This window comes from Ixodes scapularis, unplaced genomic scaffold (genome assembly GCF_016920785.2).
Source record: "Ixodes scapularis isolate PalLabHiFi unplaced genomic scaffold, ASM1692078v2 ptg000247l_1___fragment_3__unscaffolded, whole genome shotgun sequence".
Taxonomy (NCBI): domain Eukaryota; kingdom Metazoa; phylum Arthropoda; class Arachnida; order Ixodida; family Ixodidae; genus Ixodes; species Ixodes scapularis.
This window is the reverse complement of record NW_024609948.1, coordinates 740,390-762,520: the sequence shown is the minus strand read 5'-3', so window position 1 is coordinate 762,520 and position 22,131 is coordinate 740,390. Positions and strand designations below refer to the sequence as shown.

The 22,131-nt window shown below is 44.4% G+C and overlaps 1 protein-coding gene across 1 annotated transcript in view; it reads right to left on the bottom strand.

Annotated features, from left to right (window-relative positions):
- Positions 1-11,141, bottom strand: part of LOC121833987 — a 29,041-nt gene extending 17,900 nt beyond the window's left edge. The window contains exons 1-6 of the mRNA XM_042287719.1: positions 10,984-11,141; positions 10,240-10,321; positions 9,931-10,157; positions 9,067-9,118; positions 6,665-6,770; positions 1,644-1,768 (exon numbers count right to left, since the gene is read on the bottom strand). Coding sequence (XP_042143653.1) covers positions 1,644-1,768; positions 6,665-6,770; positions 9,067-9,118; positions 9,931-10,157; positions 10,240-10,321; positions 10,984-11,019 — 628 coding nt within the window. The 5' untranslated portion in view covers positions 11,020-11,141. The remainder of the gene's footprint in view (positions 1-1,643; positions 1,769-6,664; positions 6,771-9,066; positions 9,119-9,930; positions 10,158-10,239; positions 10,322-10,983) is intronic.
- Positions 11,142-22,131: the final 10,990 nt, after the last annotated feature.

Here is a 22,131-nt window from a genome sequence, read left to right as displayed (position 1 = left end):
TAGCAGCACAGATGAACATGAGTGGTTAGGGACCTAGGTAGATGGGATAACAGTGTAAAAGGTGTGAAAACTTGAAACTTTGTGAGCCTCTATACTTTCCAGACTCGTACGTAACGTGTTACAAGATTACTTGTAATTGATTATTTTTACTGCAATTTTGTGACGCTTCGATTACTTCCTTTAAGGGGTAATGATCTTTTTAATTGAATTAATTTTTTGCTGTAATCGATTACAAAATTACCCCCCATTACAATCTTCCTCCTTTTTTTTTTTTTTTTTTTTTTTGGGGGGGGGGGGGGAGGGAGTTGGAGTTATTCAGCTCCGGGCAACGGGCTTTTTTTTTTTTTCGAAAATATTAAGCACGAGGCTGTGAGGATTAGTAGGCCACTTTACTATGCTTCTTTTTCGTGGGTACATTTTTATTTCTACACCGGAGACTACTTATGGGTATGAAAAATGACTTTATCTAGCCTCTTGTGAGGGATTAGGTGTGTGCCATCACTCACTCAGCTTTAAGCGCGAAACACACGTACAACCAAACCGTCCGATCCGACGTGCGGACTGCCGGAATGACCTTGGGGGGCGAGGGGGTTCCGCAGCATCGGAGAGCGTTGAAAACCCTTGCCTCCGACCGTCGTATTGCGCGGTCAGACGTCGGATCGGACGGTTTGGTTGTACGTGTGTTTCGCGCTTTAAGCAAAAACAGTCGAGGCTTTCTTTTTTTTTTTCTTTAACCACTGAGCACGAGATTCCACGGATTATGCTATCATAAAAAAAGTTTGAATGAAAAGTAACGTGGGAAGTAATTGCTTACTCTAGAGTAATTTTTCGATTACTTCTTTGAGGCTGTAATTGTAATTGTAGTCGGGTACTTTATACAGCAAAGTGATTGTAACTGTCATCGGTTACTTTTTCAGTGACGGGTACAAGTCTGGTTATTTTCTTAGTGGCTTTCAGCTGCTCAAAATGCAAACCAGCTCTGCTTATCACACAACCCACACGTGCTCGACATAGTACTTATATGTGCGAACCACGTGACGTGCGTAAGCAACGGACGCGGAGTTGCGCGGAGGAACAGGGCACCAAATTTCGAGTTTATCCTATTGTGCAACTGAATATCGAAGCAGCAGACTACGATTAACGAAGTCATCGTATTCGAAGTGACAAGCAGGTGCAAGGTTAAAGTACACCAAACAGATCTACCGATCGCGTGAAAGCTGCTGGCTGGCAAGGTTTCGGATCGGATCACGTTTCAGTTCTATCAAATCACGATTTATCTTGCGGGAACGCGGTTCCAACTTCTAACGATAAAGTACTAAAAGAAATCTTTTGCTAGTTTGTTTTCAACTGGCCGACGTACTTTTTCTGTACTCAAAAGGTTTGCTGCGGGCAAGTCGTACAGACGCAGAAATATCCTTGGGGCGTCTTTCAATTTGAAACCGGAGGCCAAAATGCTTTCTCTGTCTTAGAAACGGGCAAACTTAACGATGATCGGTCTAGTTTTCTCGGGCTGGAATTTCTTTAGCTGGTGCGATTTCTCCAGATTAGAGGGGCCAAGCTGTACACCTAACTTATGCGCACAGAACTCGACAACTTCTTCTGATTGCCCCTATGCTTCAGTGCCAGTATCCAAGAAGCCAAACTGCTGCATTTGTGTATTTCGCCACCAGGGGGCCAGCGTCTTCCGGTGGACTTCCCGCGCACACCGCGCCATTCCTTTTCTTCTTGTTCCATGCAACCGCCATGAGGTCTCAACATGTAACCTAACCTGTTAATAAACAATATGTGACTACGTGACAAGAACATTTTTTCCTCATCGACGCAACACAAACAAGAACAGATTAGACCTCCTAAGCCTATTTTCATTGTCATCATACTGTTTTTGAATATGTAGTGGTGGAACTGACAAGAGGTGATTTGGAGCAGCTCTTGTAGCAGGGAACAACACATTTTGGAGCTGATTCCCACTTTTGGAGCAAACAATGTGGAGCTTTCACCTCAAAAAGTTTTATACACTCCGTGCGGGAACTATAGGGGGCGCTTTGAAAAACGCGCGCAGCGCCGCTAGCGGAGGAGCTGGCGTTCGACTGCGAGGCGCATTCAGCAGCCTGCGGCGCCTTTTCGCATGCTGAGCTGTGGCGGCGGAAGCGCGCACGGACGAAACTTCTGCTTTTTGAGCCGATAAGTTGAGGGTGACGTTGCATGAGTGCTGGGGCAGAAGGGTATTTAGCTGTTCTCCACTTATATATCGAGTTTGAGTCGTTATTAGGGGCAATTTCTTTAGTTGCAGCCGAAAAAGGAGTTGGAGCACTTTTCCGAAAAACAAGACGGCCGGCTCCATAATTGCTCTGAGTGGGAAATTTATTTCGCTCGTCGCTGTAAACCTAGGACTGCTGGAACGATGATATTTGGAGGCGAGTGAGATGTTCACTAAGTTTGTGCACGAAGAGTGCCAAGTCTCTTTAAGACAGCAGGTGTGAAAGTTATGTTTCTAACGAATAAAGAAATAAAGCTGTACGGGATATCCAATATTGGACCCAAAATGTTGTGTTATAGCGAGCTGTGCAAAGCGCAGATTTGGGCACACAGGTGCTTGGACTTGACGGTAACATGACACAGCACTTATTATACAAAAAAAAAAAAAAAGGTTGCTCACGGAAACCGGGTGAAAATTTGGTTTGGGCGGCGTAACTCAATGGGAACCGGTTTTGACCATGAAAAGGCTGTCTAGAGAATACCACTGGTCAGGAGAGGTAGATACTTTAGAGGTAGGAGGTACTAGTGGACTGTACTTACATTTGAAACAACTTTAAGAAAGGTGGTTCCAAAGCCGAGAAAACAAAGTTGTCGGCCAACACACGGTTTGGCCGCCAAGGGCTTTTGCGGTCAGCTGTTGTGTAATAACCTGTTGTGCGAGGTGCTGATTTTCGGCGCACAGGTACTTTGACATGACCGTCACTTGGCACAACACTTTTTATAACAAAAAGAGTTGGCATAGCGAAACCAGGTGGAAATTTAGTTTGGGCGGCGTAACTAAATGGGAACTGGCTTTGATCGTCAAAAGCTGTCAGATAATACCACTCATCGTGGGAGGTGCACACTTTACAGGTAGGAAGGGACCAGTGGACGGTACTTCCAGTTCGAACCACTTTGCGATAGGTGGCTCTAAAGCCGAGAAAAAAATTTGTTGTCTACAGAACTCGGGGTGTCAGCGTTTCCACATCCAAAAGGAGGCTGATCAAGAAAGAAAGCACACCACATAAACTTCCATACTCAAATGTCGATTCTCCAGTGATTCCGAGTTTCATTGTTGTTTCCTTTAGATTTATATTTGTCACTTTTTTTACCGTTCGAATCTTCTATCTTCATGAAATACAGATTGCATGCCATACTTGTCCGGAAATATCATCGACAGGTACGATGGGGACGAAACTTCTTTGGAGGGCATTCCTCCAACGAAATTGGCACTGTATACCCGCGAGTGTGGGATGGCATTTCAGTTCGTCCCATTGGCGCTGACACATGTAGGCGTTACTGGTACGAAAACAAACGCAGAGCGCAAAGCGGCAGTGTAGAATATGTCAGCCGTGCCGACACAGTGGCCGACATGATCGGGAGACCAAATTTCTCGCGTCGTACGGCACGGCTCCATCGTTGTCGCTGTCCCACAAAACATCGGCGAGGTGAAAAACTGTGAAACTGTCTCCACGAGATACGACGCATAACTATTGAAGCACTTAATGACGCAGCACAGCTAGGCAGCACTTCATGCTGTGAACCCAGCGCAACCGCACCACTCCGACTTCAATGCGTACCAACGTACGCCGGCGTGGTTTCGGTTTCGTTTTCTCTGGGGTTCTCACTGCCTACCTTCGGTACCGGCCGCGCGGCGGTGCGCCAGTCGCGTCGCACGGAGTGTATACCATTTCTTTAGGAGGTAGCCTGTGGGAAAAACTGTAGTTGTTGGTGGTGGAAAACTATTTAAGGCACCATACCTACAGGGACCTGGCCACTACAGATATTTATTTATTTATTGAACAATCATACGCCAGTAACTCTCCAGATGTCTCAATTAACCTGTTAGGAGTACCGATGGCGTCTTCGGTTTGTGTTTGATGCAAAAAATATGTTTGGCTACTTTGTAGGGTTTGTATCACGGTGAGGTAATTGCCACAAGTTGGACAACAAACGGACACTTTTGTGTTGAATGTCACGCTGCCCTTGCTCGTATTCAATCTACTACTGTTCATAGAGCAGCTAAGCAAAGCACATAGTTACTTTAACTGATAACAATGAGTAGCGCTATCTATTCCTATTCATTGCGATCGATGTGAGCACCGTTTGCACAAAGAACAACAACTCTTCGTTAGGCACGTGCAAATAATGGGTGTTAGGTTCGAAGCGAATTCGAATTAAATAGAGGTTCTGGCCGAATATTCTTTAATTGAATATTGAATAGTTGCTGCGTCTTTCTCCACGCTTTTCACTACTAGTACACCATGCTTAAACAAATATTCGGCTGTACTCACAAAGCTTGTTCCCAAGCTTCTAATTGCCCGCTTATGAGCTCTGTTAAATTTAATCTAGCTACATTTATAGACTGTGGCCTCAGGCAGTCCAATACCTACATTGGGGTGGCAAGTAAATGACAGATTTGAATTAAAATGAAACCTATAAGAGAGCCCAGCCACACCTAATTGAGGGGATTTGTAAATATTCTTGCCGTATACAAATATATGTTCTTCATACCTGAATTAAAACAAAACAAGGATAAATAATGAACACAGGTTGCTAAAACATTGCTGCCTAACATATACACTTGCATAACAACCACAGTTAGATTTTGAAGATTTTACTGTGACGTAAATATCAACAATCACTATTTTTTTTCTTTTTATTACACCAGGCGCACGCATGCGCTATACCACTTTTAAGGTGTGTTTTTCGCCTCCGTGTGCGGCTGAGCTGCGGCAAAGCGAGCCGGAAGATCGTGGTGTCAGCTCCGCAGGTATTGCTTCTCCGCAGTGCATCAATTCTTGAGGAGAAGTGCACTCAAGGAGTTAACCCACCCCAATAATTAAAATATTCGCTCAGCCCTACTCTTTGCACATAGTACTGGCACATGGCATTCTTGGCAACGCAAAGAATGCCATGTGCCAGCCACTTTCAGTCTCCTTTTCAAGAACAGCCTTTGGAACAGCATGTAGCAGGTTATTCCTTCTGGCACAGTTTGGTGCAAATGGAGCGGCAGTTCCACCACTGAATATGCATTCATGCATTTGCTAACACGTACCCAGCCGAAATGTTTATCAGCGCATAGTAACTTCCTGTCACCGGTAGGTCAAGTTGGTAACTATTCCAAACATCTGGAATCAGTTGACGGACATTTTCACCCCAGGGTTCTATCGAATCAATAAGGGCTGTCAACATTACATAGTTAATTTAAGCACTGAAAGTATTGCATTTTCTTTTTAGGGGGGGATGGGGGGGGGGGGGGGGGGTTTGAGGACACATGCGAAGTAAAAAAACATTTTTTTGTAAACAGACCAGATGGAAAAAGAATGTTATAAAATAAAATTAGAACGAAGAAAAAAAAATTTTAGAGCTATATTGACGGCACAAAATGATTTTGTAGTTGCGCCCGTGGGAGCCGCCGCAAGTCATGTGATAGACCTGTGCGCCGTCTCAAAGTCGACTCACAGTCACGCCGCCGCTGCACGCTGAGCGTGGTGCGCCGCCGTCAACTCATTTCTCCACACCGCCACCGCCGCGCAAGTTTGTCTACCCCGCAGCGCTGCCGCCGTCATCTGACCGGCACACAGGTCTATCACGTCTGCTTCCGCTTTTTCAGGAGCTTTCTTTGGGTTCGAAAAGTTACCGATTAATCTTTGTGTTATGTTGCACTTGAAATAAAGATGAATAACTAACTTTTAGAGACCATAGGAAGCTTCCGATAGAGCGGAAGCACCACGTGACAAATAGCGACCAGTCACGTGACGACTAGCAGCCACTTTTCCGCAGCGCCCGCCGGCGCCAACTACAAATTCGTATACGCCGTGAATATAGCTCTTAAAATTTTTATTTTCCTTGTGAATTTGTTTTATGACTTCCTTTTCCCAACCAGGCTGTTTAAAAAAATTTTATTAGTCCTTTGCATGTGTCCTTTAAGAAGTGCTCGAGCTTCCTTAGGCTTCCTTGCTGGAAATCCTTTGTATTCCTGTTACTAACAAGTGCACCAAGGAGACACTCCGGCCATTATTGAACACTTTGAATAAACAAATATGAATAGTTGGAAGATGTTACAAAGCAGTCTACATTGATAAAAATTCCTTCTTTCTGCATGTCAAGTTCGCTTGTGGCGTAATCTAAGATTACTACGACATACCAGTTAAGGAAAGTTGGTCTTCAAATGCGGACACCACACGCGAGCCACAGCGAGCTACAATGGGGAGCAGTGCCACGCTTGAGAAGCCCATCGAGGCACAGATGTTGTTTGGTCTAGCCACAGTTTACAAAATGGCCGCTGCAGCAAGAACAGCGGGACTGCGACTGCTCGCTTTTAACAATTCTGCAAAGCGGACACCTATGGCAGTTTTTCAACTGAGATGTTCAAGTAACGGTGGTGTAACCCGTGCCAAAAATGAAATGGAGCATAGAGACCCACTTTATTCGGCTGGCGGATGGAGATTCTGCACACCGACGAGCTGAAGCACTAGCGAAGTCAGTGCGGACGACTGGTGCGCACTTGCTGCTGCTTGTCCCTCTACAGCCTGCAGGAAAAGGGGAGGGCATTATGCACAAAATGCAAACTGTTACGCAACACATTAGTAAAGTTAAAAGCACGCCAGAGGTTTTCAGACGCGTTGCAAGCAATACTATAGGAAACTTTTGCCAAACAACTTTTCACCTTGGTAAGCTCTGTGCAGTCATGTTGCAGAGCAGTTTTCACCATTCACCTTATTAGATTACTCGTAGACAACGAGTTACTGGCATTTTAGGTGCTCCTAAAGCACAGAAGAAAAGAGAATGGCTGTGTTAACGAAAGAAGTCGAGAAGTCTGATCAAAAGCGTATGTGGGGCGAGTAAATCCACCCTTACTCTGTTCTCTTTGCCCTTTGGAGCTGCCTTGGTGGCGTCCTTGCCTGCGCTTGCGAATGATGCATTTTAGTTACACTGACGGCAGAGTTGCCGCGTGACAAGTCCTTCAGTAACGAGGCCAGTTTCCTATAATTACACGAACACACGCTGGTGGCGGAATATTATTTATTTGTTTCTTTAGTTACTTAGAATTACCCTCAAGGCCCCAAAGGGCATTACAGAGGGGAGTGCATGGTTAGCACAGTTCTGATTTTAGCGTTATCGGTGATGGTGACAATATCATCTGGAAGGCCATTCCAGTCTACAATAGCTTCTGGTAGAAGGGAATGTTGAAATGGTCTTAAGAAGGGTAATCTTGCACGAATGATCGAGTCTTGCAGAGATATAGCTGGGCTGGCTGAGGAGAGACTGTCGTAATGGTTCCGAATAGTACATTTTATGGAAAGGCAAAGACGGGAAATTCTGCGACGAACGGAAAGATCAGGAAGAGCTAATTGACATTTCATTGCAGTGACACAAGAAAGGCGAGACTAATTAGAAAAAATAAATCGAGCAGCACGATTCTGGACAGATTCGATTTGCGTTAGTTAAAAAAAGACTGATGTGGGTGCCAGATAGCTGAAGCATACTCTAGTTTAGGGCGAACAAGCATGGCGTAAAGGAGACGTTTAAGGATAGAAAAGGCAGAGTTGAAATTGCGACAAACAAAACCGAGTGAGCGGTTTGAGGATGATATTGTCTCGTCGACATGAACATTCCTGGATATATTAGTGGTTAAACGAACGCCTAGATATTTTTACTGTGTAGCAGTCAGAATGGTAGTGCCATTGAATGTTAACGAGTTTAAGGGCTGGAAGCAAGAATGTGTAAAGCAAAGGTGTGTGCATTTGCTAATGTTGAGACACATCTGCCATGTGTGACACACTGCTTCAAGAGCTTTTTTATATAACTTGCGATTCAAATAAAATGAAATTTACATGGCTTATTTGGCATTACAATCGGACTACAAATATGTACTTTGTTTTGAGGTAACCTAATTAGATTTATTAATATGAAAAATTTAATTTGCAATGATTATGGAAAGGATTAACGCAAATTAAAATACTGAGCTCAGAAAATAAACATAGATCAGTGAACTGAGAGGTATGTGCAATCCAATAAGGTATAAATGAAAGCTCTAGGATGATTTATAAATTACTTATGACACTTTTGAACCTTCCAGTTTCAAAATCATTTTTTGCCGGATGCCTAAAAGGCACCCACAAAAAGCCTGACAGCCTATTTAATATATTTGTAGCCCTCATTCAATATGTCGAAAATCCTTCAGGACAAGATGATAAGTGCTTGCCAAACTTCAAAAAGCACATTTTTAAAAATGTGTTTTCTTAGTAAAATTTTGCTTCAAAGAGCAGTGTCTCCCCTTAAATGCCGTTCTGGAGTGCAACATGGTCATATGGGTTTTTTATTAGTCTATAAACAGCACAGGTCATCAGTGAAAAGATGAACAGAGGATGAGATGTGAAGAGGGAGATCATTAATGTAGATTAAAAAGAGCAAAGGCCCAAGCACAATTTCCTGTGGAACACCGGAAGAAACGGGAGAGAAAGAGGAGGATGTGCTGTTAGTGAAAACGAATTGAGAGCGATGAATAAGGAATGATTCAATCCACTTAGGAACATGAGGATCTAGTTTTAGGAAAGAAAGTTTAAGAAGAATGCGATTGTCCGGGACTTTAGCAAAAACTTTGGCGAAATTAAGCAAAACAGCGTCAGTAGGAAAGCCGGTGTCAAGATTTTTAAACAAATCGTTAGTTAGAATAAGTAGTTGGGTCCCAATAGAAAGGCGTTTCCAGAGGCCATGCTGCACATTGGTGAAGAAATTGCAGGAATCCAGGAAGTTAATCAGGTGCCTGTAAATGACATGCTCGAGGATCTTGTAGAGGCAGGTGAGTGATATTGGCCTACTTACTAATTTTCCGGTCAGAGGGCAACACCCCTGTGTCCACGGACTGCTCAAATATCTTTGAGGTAAAGACCGGATGAAAATTTAGTGTTAGTGAGAGCCTTCGTAATGATTTCCTCTATGCCACATGATGGAGATATTTTGAGGGTTTCTATACCGCTGAAAACACCCTGAATGTTTATAACAATTGAATCCATTGGAAAATCATTCTCTATAACAGGAGAAATTCCAGTAATGGGTGTAGAAATAGTGAAAGCATCAGAAAACGCACTATTTAAATATTCACACATTCACTATTCAATATGTTATTACAAGAGCTATTCACTAGATTAATTTCAGAGTACAAATCTCCAAAATTTGCGAGGGTTGTTTATTAACATATTAGGTAGAGTTTGCAGAAAGAATGTCTGCTTAGAGTTATCAGAAAGAATGTGTGCTAACACCCCTTTAAAATAGTTTTTTATTCGGAAGAGCAAGTGGCAAGCTTAGGCCAAGTATTTCCTTTTTTAGCGCTCCTGAAACATCTTTTCTTTTTATGAGATAAACGATGAAGTGGATTATTGAACCACGGTTTAGACGTAGTAGTTCGGATTGTCGAGCACAGTATGGTAATTTTCAATAAGTTGAAAAAATTTTGTCTCAAGGCTTGCCAATTTTCATTAGCATTATGGCACTGGAAGGTTTCATTGAAATAAACAAAATAAAGCCTTCGCTGTTGGACACTTCAAATACACATACAAATCATATCTGGTTTCAGTCTGAGTCTAAGAACACTGCCTTCTAACTTAACTGGCTAAAGTAGGGTTGACCAAAATCAGCCTAACAACAATAATTGGGAGTGCACTACACTACAGTTCTCTTAACACCTACGCTTGCAAGTCGACGGAGTGCATCGACTGCCTCTCTCTGCACGAGCAGCATTTCCTGCTGAACTGCCAGCTGCTGCTGCTGGGTGGCCAGCAGACCCTGCTGTGTGGCCAGCAGTTCTCGCTGGACAGCCAGCTGGTCCTGCTGAATGGACAGCAGATCCCGTGCCGTATCAACTCCAGACTTGGCCCTAGTTCTCCGGACTGGCATGGCACCTGGTGGATGCTGCACTGCTAATGACACGAAACACATTTGTAATAGCGTGCACACTGCAATAAACAATCGCAGCTTTCCCATCTTTTTCGTTCGTACCATTCGGTGGTAGGGGGCATGCCACTTGCGCAGGACGTTCCTCCTCTCCTCCCTTTGCCATGTCGCCTTCAGCCACAGACCCCTGCATAATATAATTCAACTATGTAACACACCACAACGCTATACAGCCCTTCTAGTTATACCTGTGTCTAATAGTGTGCACCCTAAACTCAATATTATTTTTTTTTTCGAATGTCACGGATTTATTGTCTCCGAGTGGGTCTAGAAATGTGCTGCAGCCCCGATATCCAAGCTTTCGTGGAAAACACCACGAGGCAATACATTCGCACCACATTGTTTTGTACATTAGTGTTCAATAAGGTAAAAAGCAACATGGTGTCTGCTCATGATCCAAGAGATTCACGGTACTTATCGAAGCTGCTGCTGCAGCCGTGAAGTCCCACAGCGGCGCGTCCACTGTCGGGGGCGCACGCCCGCCCCCTCGAGAGAAATCCGTCCCCACAAAAAATAATAATTTTTCTTGCTCCGCGTTTAGGGACGGCCCATCACTCGCGCCCCCACCGGCATACCTGCCAACCTGTGGACATTACAATTCGTAAAACTCACGCAATTGCGGGGGGGGGGGGGGGGGGGGCTGTTTCGCAAGGTGGCAAGGCTTAATGTCAGCCTTGTCACCGTGCAAAACGCTTACATTACACGTGCACGTGCTACAGAATCCAAACTTCTCTCCTTTTTGGACGGCACAAAGCACTGGAATTCCGACGTGTAGGACTTCAAGAACACCTGAAAGTACCTCTTTTTAGGTTTGGAATTTGCCATTGCACCGCGAAGCCACCGCAACCAGGGGAATGCTATGATTACACGTGTAACAAACACAGACGCTGCACTTCTCGCCTCGAAACTGGCCGAAACAGAGGCCCAACCACGTCTGAACACGCCAAACCAACATGCGCCGCCAAACACACAAACAAAGGCTTTGGGCTTTGGATTGATTTTGGATATGTGGCCACCGGATAGACGGATAGTAAAAACCACAACGCTGCCGTGGACGGCACCTATCGCCCTCTTGTGGCAGTGTGAGGTACCGCCAGCAACGGTTTTACGAAAAAAATGTTTAAAAAAATAGAAATGAAAAAAGTATCTTTTTTTCGTAAACTTTGAAGCAAGATTCGTAAAATCGTAGAATTAGTCCCAATTCATACATTTTACAAAAAATTCGGAAGAGTTGGCAGGTTTGCACCGGTCTTCTGTTAGGGACACGAGACTCTCAGGTCGCAAGCCCACGTCTGGCATGCACGTGAGTTCCAGAAAGTTATTCTTTATGGCCGAAGGGCATTTAACTCTCAAACTATTACGCCCCATAGTGTATCTCGCTCCTCCTTGGAAACAAAGCTCTCTGTAGCAGTCCCCGAGAAAACTCGACTTTCACCGAGAAAGTCCAGGAGAAGCGCAAACTGTCGTGCCGAGACGTAGCGACCTAGCTTGCGCTTCTTAGCGTTGTCGGCCACAACTGTCTTCGCAACGTAAAGGGTTGTAGTTAACGTTGATTGTATTCATTATTTCAGTACATTAGGTACTAATTCATGCAACCAGATTTCAGGAATATATTTTTTAATTTTGTCTCATGCTATTCATTTTGCCAACTTAAAAATAATATTTTTACTGTTATACTCACCGCGGTGTTTTGAGATTCTCAGTGGGGACACTTTAAGGGAAAAATCCCGATAGAGTTTCAACTCAGTCGTGCGTGTTGACAGACGTCACAATGGAGTTGGTTCGCCGGTGGAGTTTGCCAAAGATGGAGATGAAGCTGCTCCCATTGGCAATCCCACGAAGGAGATTTACCACTGCTTCTTTCAGCATAGACAGACGGGCGATGAGGTCAGAGGGGATGCACCTACCGAAGAAGCTGCATCACAGAGGCTAGCCTCACCACGTCATGTCATGGCCCTGCTCTTTTCAGCATGTTATTTATTATATTGCGCCAGAAAGCCAGCGACATCAGTACCTGGGCTAGTTGGTGCCACTGATCTCTGTTGTAGTAAGCTGGATCACGGATCGAGGCTCGTCTTAATAGGGAGGAGTGGTGCCACCAGCGCCCATCACTTGACATTGGCTAATGCATAAAACTCTATGGGAAAGACAAAGAAAAGTGACGTTCCCCCTCTCGTAAACTGTTGTCGTCACTGAATCTTTTGGCTGCTGTCGGGAAGCCTGTCAAATAGCTAGTGCACAAACATTAAAACTGACAACCCTCGCGGTTGTTATATAGAAATGTTTTGTTGTCGAGAGTGACTCTACTGGGCAAAAAATGTACAGCAGCTCACTGAGAAGAGAGTTACCTAGAGGTACCTCGGAGTCGGTGGCGATTTCAATGAGTCGGGTTTAGCAGGTGACAAGCTTGAAGGCTCTGCTATGATTTCGCTCACTCCAAGAAAGACGCTGCCAATATGGAACTTTGTTGATGTTCAGCAACTTCTGGGCTCCCCCACGACGGCATTATTGACAGCAAGTTTATTTGTTCACTCCACCACGAGAGCAAGCTTGCCAGATCAGCCATGGGTGCTATAGCACAATATTTTAATGGGCATTCGAATGCTTGAGAAATCGCAATTCAACCTCCAAACACACAATAAAATTATTGCAGCACATCGTAAAATACATGCCTTCGAACACTGTGTAGAAGCTTTAATTTCCTTCTTTTGTGTGTTTCTCCCATAGACTTGCGTGTATACACGACTTGCATTGACGTCACATCAGCCACCATTGCTGCGGACCATGCTCCAGTGCCCGTACCTTCCGGAGCACACATTTAGGACCAATGAATTTCTTCCTCTCGGAGAACTTCGCGGAGAAGAACAGATTCGATGCTGCCAAAATGTATGTTCCAGAGGGTACGGGCACAGGAATGGTATGGAGCCATATGACGTCCCGTGCAAGGCACGTATTGCTTGGTGCCAAGCAATGGCTGCCGGTGGCGCCACCGACAGACTTCCGATTTGAATCCAGCCTACTACAATAGAGACCAGTGGTTGGTCCACGCTTCAAGAAAATTGGTCTATGCGTAGGTTTACTCAGCTGCACAAATTTCCGTAGAACTATGGCAGCAGTTGAAGAAACGTTTAGGGTTCCTGCCACATGACAATGTTGGATGCGCAAGAAGCAAATGCCCGTGGCTCAGAGTCCGGTAGAGGCAAATGTGCAGCCCTCCCCGTCGCAACCTCCGAGGCGGAGTTGCGGAATTGCACACAACTGTTTTTAACACTTCGACAAGTCGCGCGAGCGAGTTGCGTGAACTGCTCGTGCCGCAGAGCACGTGAGCTCGGCAGCTGTCCAGAGTGATGAGCGAAGATTGTGGAATCAGGGCTGCCGAAGCGGCATGTACAGCCGTTACGATGAGACAGGAGCACGTCGCTTTGAAGAAAGCAGGCCAGCAGATAAGAAAGGACGTGGTTGCACACTGCACAGTTCTGACGTCACCCGTGATAGAGTTTTCGTGTCATCGACCTCCAGACCAAGCGGGCAGAGCTATACGTAGAAACCATGGTGTAATACGCCACGTCCTGTCCAGTTCTCCCTTCTTTTTCGTCTCTGTTGTTTTGGTGTTTTACATCATGATGCAAAACCAACTAGCCCAACCAGCCATCCTTATACACCTTTCCAAAAAACACCCAACCCCAGGGGCAACAAACTGTTTTCGAGCCCAGTCACTGAGTTTGAGGCTAGACTCTCACCAGCGTCCCTCCTAACCCTAACCGAGTGGACTGTGATGTCAATACGCGCAGCCTGTGTAGGCGCAGTTTCAAACACTGCTGGCGGATAAATTATCGTCGTTTCCCGCTATATTTTGTGTTTCATGCTACATGTATTTTCCCGAGGACATTGAGAAAGCATTGTCCCACATTTAAAAAAAAAAAAAAAAAAACTGAACTATTTTTGTTGGGTACGCGCGCGACAGAACGAGTTCGATTGGAATGTATAGTTCTAGTTGTTTGTGTTTATTTCTTACGATAAGCTTTGACGGCGCCGCAGGATTCACCGCATGTGAAACGACAAAGCGCTTTGCTGTTAAAAATAAATTGCAACAGAAGAGGGCCGAAAGGCATGCATTTTTCATGCTCACAAATAACGTGTTTACCGATGGACAGGACACGGACATACAATTGAGGAAGTGGTAACATTCAAACAATATATCGTACGTACCACACGATGCAGCGTTATCCGAAAAGAATTTATTTGAGAAAGATCTCAAATAACACAGTCACAGTCGACGACAGTCACATCTTGATGATCGGACGGAATCAGAGATGACTTCGTCTTGGGGCCCGTTTTGGGAAGAGCTACCTTTTCTCATAACCGCACCAAAGCAAAGAAACAAACGCGACTGACCCGTTTCTCACCCCAACCCGGACAGCTATATTTGGAGACGACTGAGGATTCTACGCGGATTATCTCTGGGAGGGGGAAGAACAATGTTTGCAAAATCGCGTCGAGGGTCGTTCGACGTCCTTCACCTCCTTCCTTTCCCGTGAATGTCGAGCAGAAAAGCTTGAATGGCAGGTACTTACCAGCCTTATTTATCACAGTGGAAGATAACACAAAAAGGGTACGCAGCACGCATAAAAAAAATTAAGTGGAAACTTTCAAGAGGGGCGAGAAAACATTGAATGCAAAACCGCAAAAACGTAGGTAGAGAACCACGCCGAGCGGGTCTTCACAGTCCCAGAGGGTGGCAGAAAATTTCTAGCTGATAGAGGGCGCGAGAGTCGCACCAGCCGCATCAGCATCAGCAACATGGCAGTGGCCTAGGAGCGTTTTTTGGAAAGGTGTATACATAGAAAGAGTTTGGCCATTCATTGGAAAGTATAGGAAGCAAATGAAGAGGCGCCATTGGCCGAAAGCGGGCTGGGCGTGTCCCAGGGCGTCTTCACAGATTTGAATGTGGCCAGCCAGAAGCCGCAAATAATACCCTGGCAGTGGTCGCGAGAAACAAAATTAATAAGTGCGTCGGACTAACCCTTGGCGAATGAAAACATGATGCATGTGATTGTACTATCACGGTCATACAAAATCAATATCTAGGAGAACGGTCGACATGATCTGTATGCCAGGCGTCTGAGCCACGTCCGAGCGGTCAGACTCTGTCCGAGCAAAACGGAGTTCGAGCGGGACATTCGATTCTTACACCTTTTTGCACGATCATAATCGAAGCATCACGTAGACTATATTTTCACAGTGTTGCCAGATTGGGCTATATATAGCCAAATTGGGCTACATTTTTTTCTAGTTGGCGTCAAAATTTCGCGTTTGGCTATGTGGCTATTTTTGGGCTATATCTAAGGGTGCGGCGAACTCTTGACGAACCTCCGGTTCGACGTCGAACTTTGAGGTTCGATTAGTTAATTTTCGAACTTCTAGTCAGTTTCGAAAAAAAAATTGTTTATCTTTTGGCTAGTTGAGAGGAGAGAGAGGAAGGAGGATGGCTTCAAACTTCTACAAACGTCGGGGTTTTCACAATGCGCAGAGAAGCAATGCTAGCAGAGTTCAAGCGGTCTCCCCACAGCGCAGTGAAGCAAATCAAACAAACAAATTACACTGTTTTTACAGGTCCAGTAGCGCGTCTTCTACCCGGACTTAGACTGAACTCTCCAAACGCAGCTTTGGTGCCCATTGCGAAAATTCTTAGGCATCGCCAACTTTAAGAAATGAAACACAATCAAAAATAGCGTGTACCGGAACGGCGGACGCTCATATTCTACACAAAGAAAAATAGACGGGTGGGTTATTGGTAAGAACCTTAGATATAAGGGGTGCTGGTTTGAAACTCCCAGTTCTGGCACTTCTGCTCCTGCATTCTGTTCTTTTACTGTATGGTTATAACTCCCGGGCCTCAGAATACAGCTGTCCATGTATGTTTTCTATTTCTGAAATCCTACAAAGGATGGGTAATTAATTGTTTCAGAAATTTTCATCCTTCTGAAGCATTTTTTTTTATTTATCAGGGGACCTAATGCACACAAAAAGTGGCGCATCAGAGGGTTGAAAAAGAGAATTTAACATGTTGTTTTTTGCACGTATGAAAAATTGTCAATAAAAGGCTTAAGAATCGTTCTTTTTAGTCTTGGCTATTTTGGGCTATATTTATTTTATGGCTTTGGCTATATTTGGGCTATACCTCCCAGCCGTTTGGCAGTTTTTTGGTGGGACCATCTGGCAACACTGTATTTTCAGCCATAAACAGTTACTCTATTAAACTCTTTGGCACAGGTTAAAATTTTTCGCGCTAACACTGCTAGGCGATTATTTGCGGCTTCTGGTTGGCGTGTCAAGCCTTCTATCTGCGTCTCGTACAAGCCCTGGCTCTGCCCGCTTCTCCTATTGACCAAAGTCTCGACGACAGCGCTACCAAGATCGCACGAACGGAAGAGGCCGGCTCTCCGAAGCGCGGCTGCTCGTGGCTTCGTTTGGCTTCGCACGAAACCGAGTGCGAATGAAACGCAAGACATTCTTCTCGCGGCAAGTGCGTGGTTTGAGTGCTGCGGAAGCCACGCTAACGTCGATTGTCCGGTAGATCAGCGCCTTATCACGGCGTGAAACAGCAGGTCAGCGAGGCTAGCGTGTGCCTTCTGCCACACGTGAGTAGACCCACTGACCTGCTGTTTCACGCCGCGATAAAGCGCTGATCCACGGGACAATCGACGTTCGCGCGATATCGTTGGAAAATCTGGAGGCTGTGCCACAAAACAGCTGACGCCGTGTTTAAATCCTATGGGAGCACTATAGTGGAAGTCGCCCTTGTGCAAGATGAAACGAAATACAGCGGCTATTTACGGCATACAGCACACGCTGTCAGGATGTCACGACAAAGAATTTCGGCCCAATGGCTGGGGGAGCCAGTTTTTCGGTGCCTACCTTGTGATGTGAAAGTGTCGCCCTTCGGCCAGTCTTGTCTCGGAGTCGGGGTGTGTCGTAAAGCTGGTGTCTACGACGTGGAACTAGAAGGCCTATGAACTGTGCGAGTAGAACGTCGCACGACTACGCAGGAACAATACAAAATAACTGCGACCGCGAAATGCGAAGCATGGTGCGAAGCGTCGATTGCCGCGGGCACGGCGAAAGACAGCTACGACACTGGATTGGATTGAAAGCCGCAAGTCTGATGTTTCACAACAAACCGTTGCTAGGGGTGTTGCTAAGGGCGAATACACCATCGTTCAAAAATTCGACGTAGAACATAAACGTCTAAAGAAAAATACACTACTTTTATAAAATTCCAGCATGCAGCACTCCGCATTTCGCACCCATGGAACTAGTTAGCCAGGGAGGATTGTGGCATGGTTTCGGTTTCGATTGACAGGTTGACAAGAGTTCATACGCAGAGCAGGCCGTCTACATCACCATGACTCTTGTGACTTGGCAGCGGGTCAGGTGCCCCAACCAAGGGGCTGGCTGGCATCCTGACAGGAGCTGCGAGAGTTTCACAAAACAGCGTTCCTGCAATTATTAAAATAAACAAATGTTACGTGCGTGCTTGACCCAACATATGAGAAACCTAGGAGAGCTGTGAGTATTCAAATATCTATCTCCTAATGCCATGCACAAATGTCTTGCATGAACCATGTGCAAAACTTTCAGTTTGTTTCTTGAGTTCTTAATGGTTGGAATGAAAATGCAAATTGTGATGTTGAGCTATAGCGTACAGCAAACTGAGCAGGCGCAGATCAACATATTGGCATGACCGGCATGACACTGCTACGTACAACAGCATGTTCTTGCCCGGTATGTTCAATAGAACCTACGACGGAGCTTGATGGTACTTATATCTCAACTAGAAAAGGAAAATATTAAGAAGAAATTAGAAATTAAGAGGGAGCGCTCCTCCAAGCCCCATAGAGAATACACGCGATTTTCTGCCATTTTACGAAAATTCTCATTTAATAACCGTTACACCGATTTTTTCAAACTTTTTTTGCTATAAAAAGATTGATTCTTCGTCCAACTATCCCACAGAGCATATTTTTCATAAAAAAATTTATTATATTTTATATTAAATCGTGAAATCGGTCGGAATTGGCTGTTTTGACATGTTTACGTTAGAACGCGTTTTAAAAACCTGTGAATTTTTAACTACAAATGTGTCTTGTGGGATATCTGCGGAATTTAACACGGAATTCAATTATATTAAAATTATAGCTGTAAGTACATCCGTTCTTGAACTACATCGAAAAAACTGAACCAAGGTGTTGTGGCTTGTTTTCCTCGTTTGGACGGTCAAGACTAGTTCGACGAGCGCCGCGTGAGGGCGCCACCATTTCGCCACGCACGCTGCTCTGATTTTGTATTACTCCGCGCGCATGCGCTCTTCAGTAACGCGCTTGTGGTGGTCCAGACTCCAGAGGCGGCAAGACCCGTCCAGACCAGTGTTGCCAGGTCTACTGATTTATCAGTAGATCTACTGATTTCGTTCCGCGTCTACTGATTCACTGAAAAACAAGAAAATGTACTGACTTTTTTTTTAGTAAACATATTAAAAATTTATTATATGGCCCCTTCAGTTCCCAGTGCAGCCCATCAAAGGAAACTCATAATGTCCCAGAATTAAGAACGAAGCACTGGCAAGATGGCCCAGAAGCCCGTCCTATTCGAGTGACGTAGTCGTATATTCATCTATCTATTCACCCAGAGCAGGTTCGGCAGGTTCGATGGTGACATCCGGGCCAGAGCCATATATGGAGAGAGTTTGGCTAGTCTATGATCTCGCCGTAACGTCCCTCTCCCGAGTGAGCCGATCAGCCCGCGGCGCAGAGCGAGAGGTGTTTGCGCATGCGCCTGAACTCTCGGCTGCTCCTATACAATCTACTAGAATAGCTTCAAGTTGAGCGGAGAGAGCCGCAATTTTCATTCATTCGTTCGGCGGAATGCATGGGATCGACATCCAAATTTCAGTTATTTTTTTTTATTTGGCAGGCTGTGGCAAGAAAATGATATAATCCTATTCCTCGGTGGCTTAAAAAGCTAACGAATGAAGTTTCGCCACGTTTGAACGCAAACTTTGGGTCAGGCGAAAAAGAAATAAGCCCGTAGCAGACAACGCGTCAAGGAGGTTAGAAGTACTAGGAGGGGGCACGTTGCAATATTGGTGAAGCCTAGTCATAAAAAGTTTAAACGATTCTGTGCCCAGCGTGACCGCAGATCTCTCTGGCGATTGGTGCGCGTGACATGTCACGTGTGAGATGGATGGTTCATTGTAGAAGGACTCCTTGCAGGCTTGCGCGCGCTCCGTCCGGTAGGTTTTATCAGATCGAAGGCTAGACTGTGGTGTATTCTAGTGGCCCATAGTAAGACGAAGGCTAGCTATGGTCACGTGATGTGGTCACGTTGGCATGGTGAGTGAGGAGAGTAAGGAGGGAAATGAGAAAGAGGCCAGGCGTCAAGCGAGCATGGCTTGTGGAGGCTACGCGGCCGACGTCATGCCCTCTCCTACCCTTCTATTCTCCATGCAACGCGTAGCCTCAACAGTGCTCCGGACCAACAGCGTTGCTTCAAAAACCTTCCACAGCCCAGTGAGGAAAGATGGCAGCATGCAGAGGACTTCCATTGGACATGTTCGCGCGCACTTGCCGGAGCGTCTTGTTTCGGTTTTGTTTCAATAATAGCGACAGGTGAACGTCGCACTGTCGCCTTCATCTGTGATCCCAAAAGTGCCTCAGTCTCGATTCTAAAGAATAATCCTCGAAACAGTCAATAATGACTAAAACAAAAACATTTATGGTGTCATTTTAATTTGTCCTTCATATAAAGTTACTTGAGAACTGGTCTTGTTTTTTTCTTTCATTTTTATTTGTGTTTATTACCATGTTATTTGTTACTCTATACTATTTCTTTGAAGTGTGTATTAATGGAGATAGCAAAACATGGCAAAACACATATTTCGTGGAATCTACTGATTTTTGTGCAAATCTACTGACTTTGTGGGATATCTGCGGAATTTAACACGGAATTCAATTATATTAAAATTATAGCTGTAAGTACATCCGTTCTTTAACTACATCGAAAAACTGCACAATCATTAGAATCCTGTACGCTCCCGAACGACTGGAAGGTGGGAAAGGTGGTTCCTCTGCACAAATCAGGTAACACTCATTGTCCCAATAATTATAGACCCATTTCATTAACCAGTATACCGTGCAAACTCATGGAACATGTCATATACTGTCATATGGTGTCCTTCCTCGAAACTAATTCTTTTTTTAGTATGCATCAACACGGCTTCAGAAAAAATTACTCATGTGAAACTCAACTACTCGCCTTTACTAACGACTTATTTTTTTATTTCAAAATACTGCCAATCCCCGAAGGGATTATTGCAGGCATTGGTACACAATAAAAAGATACATATGTGAGGCACTTAACAACGAATGAACAACACTTCTCGTCATTCAAAGCATCCAATAATTACGAAAAAAGTTCATCTTCGACTGCATTGATAAATGATTCAACAGTGCCGTGACTGAACACGTGTGGGTCAAGGCTATTCCAGATTCTAATGGCAGAGGGAAAAAATGAGTGTTTAAAAGTGTTATTATGAAACGAATAGTCAACAAGTGTATGGCTGTGCTTGTGTCTAGTCGGTCTTGTGTTAGACAATTGTACGTACTTGGATGAGTCAATCTTAAAGGCGCCTTGTAAAAGAAGGTAGAGAAATTTTAGACGATTTAATGTTGCGCGGTCAGTAATGGTCTGTAAACCTGCTCTTTTCAGAAGCTCTGTAGGGGAGTCAAAACGACCATACTTATGATAAACAAACCTAATTGCCTTTCTCTGAAGGCTTTCAAGTGTGTTTATGTTTATATTCGTGTGAGGGAACCAAGCAATATTTGCGTATTCAAGCACTGGACGTATAAGGGTTTTATATGCTAGGAGTTTTGTTTCACAAGACGAACCTTTTAAGGTTCTCTTCAGAAGGAATAATTTCGTGAGAGCTTTATTAAATACATATTTAACGTGTGCGTTCCAGCTAAGATCAGATGTTATTAAGACTCCTAGGTACTTATACTCGGTGACTCTATGCAAGGGTTCATCTTTAAGGCTATATTGAAACTGGGAGACATTCTTTTTCTTTCTCGTGAAACTCATGGAGACTGTTTTTTCTTTGTTAATCACCATTTGCCAGTCATCGCACCAGTCGGAAATCTTTTTAAGAGATTTGTTTAGTAGGATGTGATCGTCTTGGTTCTTAATTTCTTGATATATGATACAATCGTCAGCGAATAATCTTATGTTAACATCAATGCCATCGGCTATGTCATTTATGAAAAGTAGAAATAAAAATGGAGCTAAAACGGAACCTTGTGGGACGCCGGATACTACTGCAACTGGTCGCGTACTTTGTCCCTCGTGATAAACAAATTGGAAACGATTTTTTAAGTAGTCTTCAATCCATGCAATTATCGGTCCTTCGCCCATAACATGTTTAAGTTTTATTATCAGTTTGTTGTGGGAAACGCGATCAAACGCTTTCGAGAGATCCAAGAACACTGCATCTACCTGACTTCTGTTGTTTATGCCCATCGTGAAATCGTGAAGAATCTCAATTAGCTGTGTAACGGTCGATAGTCCACTTCTAAAACCATGCTGATGTGGGAATAAGATATTGTTATTTTCTACAAATGATGTCATGACTTTGAGAATAATATGCTCGAGAAGTTTGCAGCAGGTGCAAGTAAGTGATATGGGCCTAAAATTTGAGGCTAGAGTTTTATCGCCAGATTTATGTATAGGGATTACTTTCGCAACTTTCCATTCGGCGGGTACCGAAGAAAGGAAGAGAGACTTGTTAAAAATTAACACTAAATACTTGCTAACCCATTCGGCGTATCTTTTAAGAAACATATTCGGAATTTCGTCAGGACCGTTACCTTTTTTGGTGTC